Here is a 17,648-nt window from a genome sequence, read left to right on the forward strand (position 1 = left end):
CAAATTTTGTTCGACTTCTTGACTATTACTTAGCAGTTATATATTATTTTACTTTGAACCATCTAGGAGAGACAGAATTAGGGGGAAGGATAGGAACTGTTTTAGTGTTAGGGCTCCTGAAGTCTTTCATCTGGCTTACAATTGGGATAAGGTTTTTGGAGGTTAGACTAGCGAGAACATATGTTAAAGCACCCGATGCACAGTGTGCTAGTGCCCAGTAAAAGTTTGCACATAAAATGAAATATATCCTTTTATTGCCTCTTCCTATTCCCCAGCATTTTTCATTCATGTTTTTACTCATATATGGCTGGGAGCGCTGAATAAAGTCTGCAATAAGCTCTTAAGTTTTTCCAAAACAACATCTGTAGGCACATGGTATCCGGCTGGAGTTTTCTGTGAGCTCAGCAGCAGCAGTCAGAGATCAAGAATCGGTCATTGCCCTTTCTTTTTTTGTGAGGGTTATTGAAGAGTCAAGGCCAAGTTATCAGCTTTGAAACCACGCACGTGGTGCCTGACAAACACTGGGACTGTCCTATATTTCCCATGTGGGAAATATATCTCTGTGTATGAGGAACACAGATCCCTCAGTCACTGACAGAAATTGCCAAAAAAAGAGATTTGAATTGAACACGTTTCACTTGCCTCTTGAGGTGCATTGATCACACCAATGTCATATCCAAACTGGAAGGAACCCAGTACAGCAGTGAAGACAGTGAAAACTAAGGTCCCGGTGATCTGTGGGGAATGAAACACAGGGCTGGGAAACACAAGGCAATTTCCATTACCTACCGTCCTGTCAGTCTGCAGCTTGGACTTCTGGCAGGCTCCACAGGCTGGTTCTTGCTCCTTGGTACTCATTCACAGTGTGCCCTATGCTCCCAACAGGGGTCATTCATACGGGAATGTGAGAGGCATTCATCAAAGGCCCTACGTAAAGCTGAGAAAAGTTTGGGGCAATTTTTCCTAAGAGAGGAACCAAACATCCTTTTCCTCACACACACACACATATATATATAAGATTAAAAATCAGAACTGAAGACTAGAATCGCCACCGACCAAAGGAAACCACTGTGATAAAACCAGCCAATTTATATCATTTGGAGAGATAAAAAAAGATACCAGTAACAAAGATCTAGGTGTCCTGGGCATTGCTATGGTACAAAAACACCTCAACTCTCATACAAGAGGCATCAGCCAGGCTTTATCATGACCACATCAATATCCTGGTGAGGATAATTTTTAAGATTTGCAGCTAGTTGAACCTAGAGTTATGGATTGAAGGATGTTATATTCTCTCCAACTTCATGTAGCTACAAAACTCAGTGTAGAAAGGGATGGAACATTCATTCCCTTCAACTCATAATTACATGTCTAGCCATCTTATAGAAATCATACCATCCACATGGAATCTCATATCAGGATATTTGATGCAGCAGTGCCTGTGTGTGTGTCTGTGTGTGTGTGTGTGTGTGTGTGAGAGAGAGAGAGAGAGAGAGAAATAGCAAAAATTTTAGAAAGAACCAAAATGTCATTCAATGGAAAATGCCCAGATAGATTCAAATACAACATGATACATACAACATGTTATGTTGCAGCTAAAAAGAGCAATGCAATCATTTTCTACTGACTTATTAAGTGACAAAGGAAGTTGTGTAATCTTATTACATTTTTAAAAAGGCTTAAACCTGAGTATTCTTTGATTTGTGCATGTTGCATGTAAGTCAGAATATTTTCTTGAAAAAATAACAAAAAGATGACCATTGAGGAGGAATGTGAGACTAAAGAATGGGGATAAATGGGTATTTTTTCTTTTATTTATATGGTCAGACATTTTATAAAGAAATGATTTCCTGCATAATTACATAATTTAAATTTAAATAAACAACATGGGATATTGTAGAAACTTCATTGACCAAATGAATGAGTCATACCAACATGAATTCTAGTTCTCACTCTGATGTTTAGGAGTATGTGACCCAGACCACTTTTCCTATAGGATCTTCAGTTTTTCTCTAAGTAGAGGGGAATGATTGTAAATCCCTACTCCAGCATGAAGAGTAGGGTAGGTTATTAACCAAGTCCCCTCATTCCCTACTAAAGCTAGAGATCAGAAATTTCACATCATCAATAAATCACAGAACCAGCCTGAGACCCTTGAAATTACGGAATCTAGGGGTTCTAAAACCAGACCCTCTTTAGAGAGCTCGTTATAGGTGTAGCTTCCTGGGATTCACCCCAGACCTATGACTGGATTGGAAACTCTGTGGTGAGAATTGGGAATCTGTAGGTTTGTTCTTCTTTTTCCACTAATTCAGAATTAATTTCACGACTGTAGGCTTTTCTTCCCAGCACCTTTCTTCCTGAAAGGACTTAAAACTTTCTCCAAAGATATGATATTATATTATCCTAAAAGAAGCATATATATCATATATCCATATATATCCCAAAAGAAGCATATATATATATATCATATATTATACATTATATATTGAGATATGTCATTATGCATATACATAATAAAATAATCACAAATAAATTCAAAGTATATTAACTATAAAATGTACCTGCATGTACACACACACACACACACACACACACACACAATATGCTACATGGTATGGGATTACCAGAGATTTTTGAATTATCCTTTAATGTGTAACTAGATATCTAATACCTAGGGCCTCAGGCAACCAAAGCTAAAATGTGTTCCATTTACTTGGTGGTTTCTTCTCAAGTCCTTTTTCTCCTTGAGCTGTTTCCAAGGACAGGCAATCTTATCCTTTCATTTTATTTGTAGGAAGTAACCATTAGCAGCAGTGAGGGGACCAGGAAACACTTGGTAAGACTTCTACCGACTTCTCTGTTAGTCTCCATCACTACAGTCTAGACAATCTGATATTAGGTGCAATGCAAATACAATTTCAAGGCGTAATACTGGATATTTCTGCCTACTGTTTGGCTATTCATTGCTCTATGTGATCATCTCTTTTAACTATCAGTTTTCTCTTGCAGCTATAACATATGACACAAGTTTGTTATCTCACAGTTCTTGTAGATGAGAAGTCTGATACAAGTCTCACCACACTAAAATTGAGATGTTGGCAGCTGTGTTCCTTTCTGGAGGCTGTTGGGGAAAATTTGCGTTGATGGTACAATTCTGTTTCTCATGGCTGGAGGACCAGGATCTATGTTTTTGTGCTGGCTGTAAAGTGAGGGCCGTTCCCAGCTTCAGAGGCCACCACATTCCTTGAATAGTGGTACCCTTTCTTCATCTTCATAGCCAGAAATGGGCCACTCTGTTCCTCATATTGTGTCTTGCTCATCCTGACTACAGCCGGAAAAGTTCTTTTTGAAGAATTTATGGTATTAGATTTGGCCTATCTGGGTAATCCAGGTTAATCTTCCCATCTCAAGGTCCATAATCTTAAAGACATTTTCAAAGTCCCTTTTGCCTTTTAAAGTAACATATTTACACATATGAAGACCAGGTAATGGACACTTCTCACGGCAGCATCATCAGTGTCCCTATTTTATAGATAACTAAACTAGATTTTGGTCTCACAGCCAATAACTTGTACAATTAATGATTTAGATCCAGGAGATATGCTTTTAACTAATTGGTTATTTTGCATTTCTCAATGGTCAGAAATAGACATTCAAAAGTCAAGCACATCTAAAACTCTAGGATCATAATCTTTCTAAATAAAAAAAATCTAAGAGAGCACATATTCACAGAATTTGCCAAGTGTAATGCTAAAACCAAATCACCAACACCCACCAGTTTCAAGTGCATTTTGCCACTACCCACCACACAAATCCCTTGTTCCTCATCTACCCACAGAAAACATTGGTGATGTTTCTGTACAAAAATATAAAAAGGAAAAATCTACTCAACAGCTCATCCGTAGCTCAGTTGAAGAAGATCATCATGGCCTTCCCACTTCCAAGTCATGATATACTTACCCGGTTTCATCCCTGCATCTCCTTTTCTTCCTGTAGCAGAATGTCCAAGCACTTGGTGTCTTAGTGACTGCCCTTCCCACTCCATCCCTTGGCTTCTGTTCTCTGCTGGCTCTCTCCTCCTGCCCCCACCAGACAATCATATAGTTCCTTCTTATTTTAACAATCCAACTAGTCACCATGCCAATGGTGAGCAGGGGTGCTATGGAAATGGAAGTTAGGGGTGAAGGTGGTGGCCATAGCAGAGTTGGTTCCCCCATAAGCTTCATTGGCCCTTCCCGGCCACTCCAGATACACACACTAAGTCACAAGAGTGTTAGCTGCTCCTACATTACTTTGATAAAAATGAAATTTAATTTTCAAAGACTGAAGTTCTTTGGAGCTCCTTTCTCATTACTTTCTAATCAACTTGTTCTAAGTCATTACTGAAGCAATTCTGGGGCTGCCCCTAAGACCAATTTCTCATATATAGGAATAATGAAAAAAAGGAACTATGAAGGAAATAGAGTTTTTTTTTTTTTTTTTTTTAGAAATCTTAGAGTTCTTGTCCTATGGTCTTACTGGATTCTTTTTCAGAGTTAGCTTTGGTCTTGCCATCCTGGGGCAGGGAGGGACTGCAGTTTCCCCACTTTAATTTCTAAGATAGAAATTTTACCCTAGTTGGTCAGATAAGGAACAATGTTATCAATTTTTTTTTTTTTATGAACAGTAATGCTTTTATTTATTTATTTTTTGTTTTGTTTTCTCTTTTTTTTTTATTTTATTTTTTTATAAACATATATTTTTATCCCCAGGGGTACAGGTCTGTGAATCACCAGGTTTACACACTTCACAGCACTCACCAAAGCACATACCCTCCCCAATGTCCATAATCCCACCCCCTTCTCCCAAACCCCCTCCCCCCAGCAACCCTCAGTTTGTTTTGTGAGATTAAGAGTCACTTATGTTATCAATTTTAAGAAGGCTACCTGAATTCTGAACTGAAGTGATAATCCCAATATAGAAGTCTCTGAAACTTTGTATCTTTCCTTCTTCCCTCTCTCCTTCCTCCTTCCATCCTTCCTTCCTTCCTGTCTTCCTTCCTCCCTCTCTCCCTCTCTTTCTCTCTTTCTGTTTTATTTCAGGTTTAATTTCCCTCTCTGAACCTTACCTTAAACTGGCTCTTTGCTTTCCATCTTTTCTTTTTCTGTTATGAAGTGAAAGAGATAACATTTATAGTCAATCTTCTATGTGTCTTGGTACTAGGCTTGGACAGAAAAGTTTTGTTTCTAAGAGGAGAAATTTCTGAAGACTGCTAAGTCTGAATGAACCCATCAGTTCTGCTCATTAATCTAATGTCTAAGAAGTTAACTCAAGGTTATGTACATAGGAGCTGATGAAAGCAGTGAGAACTTAAGATCTTACTTTGTCCAGGCTCTGGGTTCTAAATGGTTTGGCTTGTTCTTTCAACAGCTCTGTAAGTAGTAGTTACTGTTATCACGTTACATATGGAAAAATCAGTACACAAAGGGTAAGGAACTTGTCCAAAGCCACAAACCTAACAAAGTGGCTGAAGATCTTCAAGCTTTGTCTCTCACCTCTTCATAGGCTACAAGATATAAAGCCTGACTCTTAGCAAGACTGCCTTTGCTTAGAGCTTAACAATTTTAAGTTAGAGAAACTAGATTCCACATCTAATGAAAGATATGCCGCAGGATAAATGTGGGAGTACACAGACTGGGCAAGTGGGTTGTTACTGCATGGGATTATAGTAAAGATTAAATAAGATACACGGTGTGGTCTTCCTATAATGAAAGGGCTAATAAACAATTGCATCTTTAATCACATTAGCATATCATTTATCTCTCTTGTCAACCAACTACCTGTCAGCCTCACCAAAAATCTTCACAACAATACTACAAAGTAAAAGAAATTATCCCCATTTTGCAGGTGAGGAAACCAGGGCTTATAGAAGATGGAGTGATATGCTTAATACCATACAGCTAGTAAGTAACAGATATTCTAGCGTTCGAACCCAGAGCCGGGGTTCTTAAAACTCCCATTTCTAATAAAAAAAAAACAACAACCATATTTTCAGGATCTACAGACTAACTAAGTAGGGAGGAGAAGCTGATGTCTCTCCTTTAAACTCCATAGCTCCAAATGCCAACCTAAAGGTGATCTTGCACCCAACTTTGGGAGAATCCAGGGGCCTCTTAATCCATAGAATTTTCATGCTGAAAGGGACCTTAGAGAACAGAGGATTCTAGTCTAATTTCTTCATTTTTCACTTGAAGAAGCTGAATTCAGATCCTTTGTCTGAGTTACACCGTGCATTATTGGACATATTCAGTGTGAGAACTCGGGTCACTTAACCCTCAGTGCATGCTTACCCCACTTCTTTCAAAGTCTGGGCAGATTTACAAAGCTGAAACATCGTGCTTTACATCAATTCTCATTATTTCTGGCTTCCATTGTTAGGCAGGTCCTTGATTCTCAAAAAAAGTCCTACAACAATTTCTAAAGGGAATTTAGTGGTAGTTCAAAATGAAGCTTGAGCATTCACAGTGTATCAGACACTGTGGTAAGCACATTACCTTCCCTTTTGCAATATCTTATATACTTTAGTTATTTGAACACTACCTTAATGATTTTCATCAAATCTACATACTATCTGTATAGTTACTAACTTAATATTTGTCTTTGTATCATCTTTAAAATGCTAACTACATTAGCTTTATCTTGGGCTATAATAGAAAATCTTGAAGTCCTAGTTATTTTTAAAATACATCATGTAAATACTTAACTATTAACATTAAAATGTTTGTCAGCTGTGTCTCTCAAATATTAGCTCATTTGTATATTCCCAGACTATAAAGAACTATTAGACTCCCTGCATTGCTTATCTTATATCCTCTTATTATCTCCCCATATGTTCTTATTTTGTCACAATATAGAAAACCCAAGCTCAGTTAAATAAACTTTGGTCTCACAATAGTTAAGTAGCACCAGCATACTCAAAATCCAAACCTGGCAAAGCACAAAGTCTGTGCTCCTAGCCTTGTCACTTACTCACATGAAATGCTCGGCAGAGTAAGTTACAACAGGTCAGAACTTCAGATATCCTACTCCTAACAGGGCCACAGATTTACCTACTCGTGTGATTGTATGAAGGGGTGGGCGTGTTTGGTTAGGGAAAACTTAACAAGGGAACAATAGCACTATGACCTTTCATTTTTAAGTTTTTTATTTTGGAAAGTATTATATCTGCAGAGTAGCTGAAAAAGTAGGGCAATGAACACTTCATAACCTGTGTTCAGGAATGGTTAACATTTACATCTGGTTAACGTTCACTGTGTATGTGTGGGTATGTATGTTGTGTGGTTGGAATAATTTGAAAATCAGTTGCAGATATTAGTGTCACTTCATTCCTAAATACTTGAGCACGTACTCACTAAGAATGAAGACATTCTCCCACATAATTGCAATACCATCATCACATCCAAGAATGTAATAGCTATACTAATATTATCTAATGTAACAGCCCATTTAAAAAATTTCCCAACAGTCCCCATATTGTCCCTTACACTGTTTTCTTCTTTCCAAGATCTGAGATCACTTTTTGCACTTGGTTGTTAGTTCTTAGTCTCCTTTTATTTAGAATAGTCCTTCTATCTCTTATTTTTCATTCATTGTCATTTTTAAAAATTTTCAGACCGATTTTCATGATTAGTTAGATTCTGGTTAATCTACCCTTTTTTTGCACATTTCTTCAGTAATATGGTTGTGCAGATTTTTCTTCAGAGAAAGTTACACAGACTGTTCAGAAAACAGAGTAAATATCCTTAAAATTCTGAATAGATATATAAAATCCTGAATATGATATATATTTTAGCAGCTGAATGAACTATCAGTTGGCCAAGAGAAGTAGCTTCAACCTATGGTCGCTATACCCAACATCCCCCAAATCCTCCCTATGGTCACCATTGAACAAATCCCCCTGTTCATTTCCTCAGGCCAATTTAAAATGAACATAATGCTGCTTTACCTTATCTTCTGTCATTTTATCGGTTGAGAGTCCTCCTCTTAATCCCAGTCCTGGGGTGAGTGTGGCCCATGCAACTGGCCAGCACCTGCCTTTCTCCGGCTTTCTACTAGTTATACATTAGAGGAGGAGGAGCAAGGCAAGGAAGCAGGCTGGCCATTACCTTTAAAGTCCAAATCTAATTTCAGCAGAGGCTGAATGTTGAGGAGAATCTAATCAATAAATGTTTTGCCTTAGTGACTTGTGGCTTCAGTGCTTGTGCACCAGCAAAAGAAAATGGGAGCAGGTCCCTCAAGTGTAAGTCACAACCCAGAGACGGTCACACTTTAACACATGTTGAATATGGCAGCAACCAGGGACAGGTGAAAAAAGAAAATCTTTGTGGCCTTTTGTAGAAGATGAGATGCTGGTTGGCATTTCATGTTGTGGGGGTGACAAAGACGAGGGACATGGGAGAAGCGCTGCGCTCTGGTCTGCAGAGAACGAGTACTGTGGTGTTTATGCTTTAGAGCTGGGCTGCATGGCCAGAGGCCATTGTAGGCTTGAGTGGTTTCCCCAGGTGAGCTTTGGAGAGCCATGAACTTGGGTTTGAATCTCGAAATTTTGCTGGTGGTATTACCTTAAGCAGTTGGCTCCCAGTGACTTTTCTGTGCCTTAGTTTTTTTCACTGAATAAAATGAAAATAACAGAACACTTCGTTTTGCTATATGGGTTAAATATGATAGGAAAGTGGTTAGCTTAGTGCATAAGAAGTGCCCAGCAAAATGTTGGTTGTTATTGTTTTTGCTATTATTATTATTGGTTTAGTGTATGTTGAGAGGTGCTTGTTGGAGTGTAGAGTTCTCAAATGTATCTGCTCATTTGGCTAAGTCTGTGCCCTTCTTCTTCTTCTTCTTCTTCTTCTTTTTTTTTTTTTTAAGATTTATTTATTTTTTAAGAGAGAGCAAGCGAGAGAGAGCCTGAGCTGGGGGGAGGGCAGAGAGCAAGGGATTAGCAGATTTTCCACTGAGCAGGGAGCCCGATGTGGGGATGTGGAAGTGGATCCCAGGATTCTGGGATCATGACCTGAGCCAAAGGCAGAGGCTTAACTACTGAGCCACCCCGGGCACCCCAAGTCTGTACTCTTCTGTGTCTCCTCTATCATGTTCAGTCCCTGTGGGAGCCCAGACAGTATCAAAATTTGTTGAGCTTGAACTGTGTTTGGTGACTGTTATCCCTGGTTGCCCTGAGGCTTTGGTGGAACCAGTTCCCAGCAGAGGAGATACATAACAGACAGCCCCCCAACCCAGGGATGTTACGAAGAAGCAGACAGTGACAAAAAGTGAAGAGGTTTTTTGTTTTTGTTTTTATGACAAAGTGACGAGGTGACGGAGACTCTGATTTCATGTGTCTTTTATTTCCCCATGGCCTTTTTATTTCTGTTACCTCCGTGGAGCAACCCAGCTGAGTAAATAATTCAGCTCAAACCACAAACTTGAGCCCAGCACAGTCCCAGGCTGTGAGATGCATGAGATAAATAAGACACTTAGGAGTTCATAATGTATAAGAACAGACAAACGGAATCACAAACACTCAATAGAGGGTTGTGGGCTTTTTTTTTTTTTTTTTTTTCCTCAGTAGAAAAACACTAATGAACACTATTAGTGATAGTTAATCTTTACTGAGGTGTTGCTTGTTGCCAAGTGCTGCTCTCAGCATTTTACATGGATTAACTCGTTCATCAACATCCATTGTAGAGCTAAGCTTTGGGGAGCAAAGTTAGCCCAGTTAGCCCACACTGGCATTCGTGCACAGCCAGCGCCTGGCTCTCGGCGCCAGTTTCTCGGCGGGTGATGCGCGAGCCCCTTTTCAAGAGCGTCCGCAATGAGGAGAGGATTTCTTAGCAATCCTTTCCCAGTGACGGAAAATCCCAGCCTTGGGAGGACTGCCATCCACTGACACTGCAAGAAAGAGTCTTTGGGCGGCTGTGAAAAATGAGTTACCTTCTGATTTGTGCCAACCTTGTTTTTTGAATCTTCCTTTTGAGAGACAGAATTTGGGCTTGAATGCGGCGTGGGATCCGGTGAGCCTTTAACTTCTCGCTCCGGGTGGGGGCTGCGCGTGCGTGCAGGGAGCTGTCCGCCTCCTCTCTGGGAGAGCGCTGTCGCCGACCCCGACGGACGCAGGCCCGTGGGTCCCCAGACCAGCTTCCTCTGGTTTAGCCAGCCCTCCCCCGTTCCGCTCCTGCCCGCGAATGAGTAATCTCTGCACCCTGAAGGAAGGGACCGGCTTAAGTTGTCTCGGGGTGGGGGTGGACGGAGTCCGCTGCGGTGATTGCGTCGGTGGATTTGAGCCCTGGGGAGCACTGCAATTTCATTTCGGCCTCTCGGGAGACTTGGCCGTGCGCCCGGAGGAGCTGCGGGTCCGATTGCTCGGAGGCATCTTCGTGTTTCCCTGGCTGTGATCAAGTCAGGTTTTTGTGTTTTGCTCTCGGGCGGGGGGCCGCTCAGAGAGGTGCTTCCATGCCCAGAATCCCCAAATCTGGGCTGGGTGGGGTGAAACCGGTTCTGTGTGGTGGTTCTTGAGGCTTCACACCGTAAACTCGTTAGGTCTGATTTTGATTATATCTTGATTAATTTAATCTTCCTAATAGATAGCAATAGCTCTAGATGCTGAGAGTTTCCAAGTATAGAAAAGGGCCCCTTCTTTTTTCATTCTTCTTCTTTTCTGTAACACCAGACGTAAGCTTATTTCTTTTATAAAAGGGAAGAAAGAAACCCAGCGATCCCAGCGTGCTCTCTCGTTGGGGCAGGTAATGCAAAGGCATTTCGGGGAAACCAAATCAAGTAAGTTCAAACTGGGCCAAGGAGCAGCGCAAGGGAGGACTGGAAACTCCTTGTCCCCGAGGAAGTCCAGTGTATTTACGATTTCTGAGTGAGATTTGCCCTCCTAGCTCGCCTCTTCTCACTCTCTCTAGGTACTCTCTCCTCCAAGCCGCCAGCCTCTGTCCTCACTTAACTACCTGGCCTCCATAGCCCCATTCCTACCCTACAGCCCCTTTTGACAGAACAGCCAACAATGATTTTAAAAAATTAAACCAGACCATAACCCCTTTTCCTTCAAAGTATCCAGAGGATTCCTAGTTACCCTCAGAAGGAAACTCACATTCTTTACTGTTGCGGGAGAGGCAGATTTGGTGTAACATTCATTCGTTGATGCTGAGACCTCTGTCCTGCTCCTCTCCTGCTCTGCTGGGCTACCCTGGCCTCAGACTTGCTTATTATGTTCCAGGCCCAGCACCTTTGTACCCCATGGGCCTCTGCCTAGATCTGTATGTGGCTGGCACCTCTGCATTCAGAGGACAGCTCAGACACTCTAACCAGGCTTCTTAATGTGGACACCACCTACCCCTTCCAACTCATTCTCAATCCTGTTACTCTGCTTTATTTTCTTCATAGCACCTATGCTTGAAATTTTGTTTACTAATATTTTATAAATGAAACATTAAACATTAAATATTTAAATAATAAATCAATGAATAAGAATTATAATGATATAATTGTTATCTATAACATTGTTGTATTAATAATAACAAAATATTTAATTAAACATTAAAATTATTTTAATTAAATTTTATTGTATTATTTACTTGTCTGTTATTTATTATGTTCCACTTTCCCCACCATATCTAAGTTCCATGAATGTGGAGACCTTGCTCATTTTGTTAGTTCCTGTGCCTGTGAGAGTGCTGGGTGCATAGTAGGCACCCTGTAAGTATTTATTTAAAAAATGAAGGAAGTTCAAGAAGAGTTGCCGCGTGCTTTCTTGCAATGGGAGAAGAGGAGTTTAAAGCTGGCATTGGACATTTATTGATTTAACACTTAAAAAATGCAGTATTTACACTGCATTTTTCTAGGCATCAGTTATGACAGGGAACAGAACAGATAGGTCTCTGCTCTTATGGGGCTTACATTCTATAAAAGAAACAAAATGCATACTGAGAAAGAGACCAACAGGCCATCAGGGCGTGCCCACTTTAGAAAAACATGTTCAGAAAAATGTTCTTTGAAGACTGTCTTTTTCCTTGATACCTGAAGAATGGGCATGACGGGGGGGAGTATGTGCCAACTTGAGGCAGGGAAAATCTTTGGTTGAAGAATAAGAGAAGTTGGGTTAAAGCAAGGGAGCAAGAGAAAGTGGCAAGGGATGCTTTTGGGGAAATAGCCACTGTACTCAGGGCCTGGAAAAGCCTTGGGAATCAACTTAGATTTATGCCAGGGGCAATGGGAACTCCGTGGAGGGGATTATGCATGGAAGTAATACGATCCATTATATGTTTTAAGATTACTCATGCTGTTGAGTTAGGGGTGGGTTGGATGGGGGCACCTGTGAAAGAAGAAAGGCATAATTAATTGCAAGGCTCTTACAACAGTTCATACTTGCTATTGACCACCAAAAATAATGGTGGTAGCAGGGAAGGAAAAGTAACAAATTCGAGATATATTTTGGCAATGAAGATGGACTTTTTCCCAATTGTTTTGGGAGAAAGAAAACTTAGAATGGAAGATAGGTTTCCGGCTTATTAAATTGGGAGAGTGGATGCTATTTAATGTTACAGGTGCTGGATGGTATATTCATCTGAGTGATCATCTAAGCTCATCTCCCAGACCTCAAGGAGGATTGCAATAAAATAATCAAATACATATATTTTTAATTTTTCGAAGTTAAACTTTTTCAAATAATTTTAGTTTCACGTGTAGTTGTAAGAAGTAACACAGAATTCCCATATACCCCTTACCCAGTTTCCCCCAATGTAACATCCTGTAAAACTACAGTATAATATCACAGCATATTCACATCTGTAGTCAAGATACAGAACATTCCCATTGCCACAAGGATCCCTCATGTTGCCCTTGTATGGCCACACCTACTTCCCTCTTACTCTTGCTGACTCCCAACGTGACAACCACAAATCTTTCCTCCATTCCTATAATTTTGTAATTTAAAGAACATAATATAAATGGAATTAGCTAGTATGTGTATTGGTCATTGTTCTCTAGAGAAATAGAACAAATAGGATGTGTGTATATAGATGAGAATATGAGAAAAAGAGATTTATTTTAGGGAATTGCCTCACATGATTGTGGAGGGTCGGTGAGTCCAAATTCTGATGAGGGAGACCGTCAGTCTGGGGACTTAGGAAAGAGTTACAGTTCAAGTCGAAAGGCTAGAGAATTCCCTCTTACACTGGGAAGGTCAGCCTTTTGGTCTATCAGACCATCAGCTAATTGGATGAGACCCAACCACATTCTGGAAGACAATCTACTTCACTTGAAGTCCACCAATTTAAATATAAGTCTCATCCAAAGCATTTCCCTCAAAACATTCAGAATAATGTTTGACCAAATATCTGGGTACAGTGGACCTGACAATTTAACATTTCAAACTAATTGTCGCAGCACATAACATTTGAGATTGCCTTTTTTTGCTCAGTATAATTTTCTCGAGATGCATACAGGTTGTTACATTATCAATAGTTTGTTGGTTTTTATTGCTGAGTAGGAGTTCAGGGTGTGGCTGTACCACAGTTTGTTAAACCACTTATCTTTGAGGACATGTGGGTTGTTTCGAGTTTTTGGCGATTCCAAATACAACTTCTGTAAACATTCATGTAAACAGAAAACAAAAACAAAACTTTTTGTGTGTGAACATGTCTTTCCTCTGGAATAAATGTCCATGAGTACATTTGCTGGTCCATTTAGTATTTGCATGTTTCGTTTTTAAGAAACTTCTATTTTATATTCCTATCAGCAATGTAAGAGTTAGCCGGGTTCTCTGCATCCTCATCACCTGATATCAACACTATTTCTTAATTTAGCCATGCTTAAAGGTGTATAGTGCTATCTCCTTATGATTTTATTGTGCATTTCTTTGTTTTTTAATTTAATGAAGTTAATTTATTTAAAAGAACAACATGTTCAGATTTAATTTTTTTTCATAAGACTGTTACTTTTCCTTTTTTTTAGTATAGTTTACACAAAATATTACATTAGTTTCAGGTGTAGAAGTTAGTGAGATGACAGGTTTATAAATTATGCTACGTTTATCACAAATGTTCCTACTCTGTCCTGTTACATCACTATTACAATATCATTGTACTCATTATGTTCTACTTTTCATTCCCATGACTTACTCATTTCATAAGTGGAGTCCTAGATCTCCCTTTCCCCTTTACCCATTTTGTCCAACCCACCACCTCCCTTCCCTCTGACAACCATCAGTTTGGTCTCTGTATTGATTGTTCTGATTCTGTTTTTTGATTGTTCATTTTTTAAAACGATTACATTTATGAGTAGAATCATATGGTATTTGTCTTTCTCAGTCTGACTTATTTCACTTAGCATAATACCCTCTAGGTCCATCCATGTTGCCTCAAGTGGCACAATTAAATACTTTTTATGGCTGTGTGATATTCCATTATGGATATACACCACATTTTCCTTATACTTTCATCAATTGGTAGGTAATGAGGTTGGTTCCATGTCTTGTCTATTGTAAATAATCCTGCAGTAAACATAGGGGTACATATATCCATTCAAGTTAGTGTTTTCCCTGGGTAAATACTCAGAAGTGGAATGAATAGAGCATATGGTATTTCTATTTTTAATTTTCTGAGAAACTTTCATACTGTTTTCCAGAGTGGCTGTACCAGTTTACATTCACACCAACAGTCATAAGGGTTCCTTTTTCTCCATATCCTTGTCAGTGCTTGTTTCTTATTTTTTGCATTTCTTTAATGGTTAGTTATGTTGAATATTATCATTTACTTATTTGACATCTGCATATGCTTTTTAGTGAAATCTCTTCCTGCCTTTTGCTCATCTTCTAATTGGATTATTGTTTTTCTTTGTTTACATGTGTATGTACGTGTTTTCTGTTGTCTTTTGACAGCTTCTTATATATTTTAACTATTGTGATTTATTGGGTAAGTGGTTGGCAAATGTTTCCTCCCACTTTCTAGCTAGTCTTTCCATCCTAACAGGGTCTTTCATGGAGCAAAAAATTTTAATTTTGTTTAAGACCAGTTTGCCAGGTTTTCTTTTTATGGATTGTCCTTTTGGTAACAAGTCTTACTTTTTGTGTAGCCCTACATCCTGAAGATTTTCTTCTTTATTTTTCTGAACATTTTTTTCTATGTCATTTTTTCCCTAAAAGTTATTATTTTATAATTTATAATTAAGTCTGTGATCAACTGTGTTGTTTTTGTATAGTGTGAGACCTAAAATTCATTTTTGCCTACAGATGGAAGTCCAATTGGTTCAGCACCATTTACTGAACAGCTATCATTCCTCCATTAAATTGCTTCTGTACCGGGGCACCTGGGTAGCTCAGTGGGTTAAGCCTCTGCCTTTGGCTCAGGTCATGATCCCAGGGCCCTGGGATTGAGCCCTGCATTGGGCTCTCTGCTCGGCAGGGAGCCTGCTTCCTCCTTTCTCTCTGCCTGCCTCTCTGCCTACTTGTGATCTCTGTCTGTTAAATGAATAAAGTATTTAAAAAAAAATAAATTAAAAAAATTGCTTCTGCACCTTTGTCAAAAACCAGTTGAGCATATTTATGTGGATTTATTTCTGGGTTTTCTATTCTGTTCCATTTAGGTACATGTCTGTGTCTCTACCAGTAACACAGAATATTGATTACTATAGCTATATAAGTCTTGAAATCAGTAGACTGATTCCTTCCACTTTATTCTTCTTTCTGAAACTTGTGGTTCCTTTATCTTTCCATATGAAATTTAGAATAATTTCATGTATATTTACAAAAACTTCTTGCTGGGATTTTGATGGGAATTCCATTAAATGTGTATATCAGTTTGGGAACAATTGTTATCTTTATCCTGTTGAATCTTCCAATCCATCAACATGCTCTTCTTTTATTTGAATCTTTGATTTCTTTTATAGGTATAATTTTCAGCATATAAATCTTATACATGTTTTGTCTGATTTATACTTACTTTTCTCAGTGATTGTAAATAGTATTGTATTTTTTTAATAGTATTGTATTTTTAATTTCAGTGTCCATGTGTTTGTTGCTAGAATATAAAAGTCTATTTAATTTAAATTTATGTGTGTTCATCGTATATCCTACGACCTTGTTGAACTCACTTGTTAGATCTAGGAGTTTTTAGTATATTTCTTGGACTTATCTAGGTAGATAATCATGTCACCTGAAAATAGGGAGAGTTTTATGTGTTACAATCTGATCTATATGTCGTTTATTTCCTTTTCTTATGACACTGGCAACAACTTCAAGCGCTGTGATGAGTCAGAGTAATATACATGGATATCCTTGCCTTGTTCTTGATCGTAGGGAAAAGGATTAGTGTCTCACGATTAAGTATAATGTTAGTTCTGGATTTTCTGTAGATTTTCTTTATCAGGAGGAAGTTCTTGTATTCCTGTTTTCCTAGGGCTTTTTAAAAAATCAAGAATTGGTATTGAATTTTATCAACTGTGGGGTTTTTTTTGGCATCAATTGGTATGATCAGAGATATTTTTCTTCTTTAGTCTGTTAATATTGTGGATTACATTGAATGATTTTCAAATGTTGAATCAGAATTGTTTCTCTGGAATATTCCCCACTTGGTCATAGAGTATAATATTTTTTATATATGTTATTGAGTTCTGTTGTTCAGTATTTCTTTAAGGATTTTTATGTCAATATTTATGCAAAATGCTAGATTTTTCTTTTTTGTACCATCTTTTTCTGGTTTTGCTCTCAGGGTGATATTAGCTTCATAAAAAGTCATCTTTTTTCTTCTGTTTTCTGGAAAGGATTGTATAAAAATGATGTTTGGTAGGATTCTCCAATGAAACAGTGTGGGTCTGGAGATTTCTTTTTGGAAGGTTTTAAATTATAGATTCAATTTTCTCAGTAGTTAACAAGATGATTCGAATGATCTATTCCATAATGGATGAGTTGTGGCAGTTTGTGCTTTTTAAGGAAGTGGTATATTTCATCTAACTTGTCAAATTTATGTCTTTCCTAGTATTCCCTTATTATTCTTCTTATGTCTGCATGGTTTATAGTGATATATCTTGTTTCATTCCTGATATTGATAATTTTTGTCTTCTCCTCTTTTTTTGTCAGTCTTGCTAGAGGTTTGTAAATCTTATTGATTTTTTTCAAAGAAGCAGATCTTTATTTCATTGATTTTCTGTATTTTTCTGTTTTTAATTTTGTCAGTTTCTGCTCTTATCATTATTAGTTTCTTCCTTCTGTTTGCTTTGGGTTTATTCTGGTATTCTGTTTCTAGGTTCTTGAAATGGGAGATTAACTGATTGCTTTGAGGAATTTTCTTCCTTCTTAAATAGGAATTTTGCCATAATATTCCTTCTCATCCCTGCTTTAACAGCATCTCAAAAATTTCAACATGCTGCATTTCAATTTTCGTTCTGTTCACTGTATTTTTTTAAATGTCCCTTGAGAATTTCACTTTGACCCATGGGTTATTTTAGAAGTTTGTTGTTTATTTTCCAAGTATCGGGAGTTTTTTCTCTCTCTGTTATTGATTTCCAGATTGATTCCACTATAGTCAGAAAAAACACTCTGTATGGTTTCAATTCATTTAAATTTGTTTAGGTTTGTGTTATAGCCCAGGACATATGTTCTATCTTGGTATATGTTC

General features: G+C 38.4%; 1 protein-coding gene and 1 long non-coding RNA gene across 2 annotated transcripts in view; one reads left to right on the forward strand and one right to left on the reverse strand.

Annotated features, from left to right (window-relative positions):
• SLC2A2 (solute carrier family 2 member 2) overlaps positions 1-8,100 on the reverse strand; it is a 32,944-nt gene extending 24,844 nt beyond the window's left edge. The window contains exons 1-2 of the mRNA XM_082689008.1: positions 7,988-8,100; positions 643-735 (exon numbers count right to left, since the gene is read on the reverse strand). Of these exons, the coding sequence (XP_082545134.1) occupies positions 643-735; positions 7,988-8,002 (108 nt within the window). The 5' untranslated portion in view covers positions 8,003-8,100. The remainder of the gene's footprint in view (positions 1-642; positions 736-7,987) is intronic.
• Positions 1-17,648, forward strand: part of LOC309843574 — a 50,878-nt gene that overhangs the window by 11,961 nt on the left and 21,269 nt on the right. The window lies entirely within an intron of this gene.

This window comes from Mustela nivalis (genome assembly GCF_964662115.1).
Source record: "Mustela nivalis genome assembly, chromosome: 1".
In the NCBI taxonomy this organism is placed as follows: domain Eukaryota; kingdom Metazoa; phylum Chordata; class Mammalia; order Carnivora; family Mustelidae; genus Mustela; species Mustela nivalis.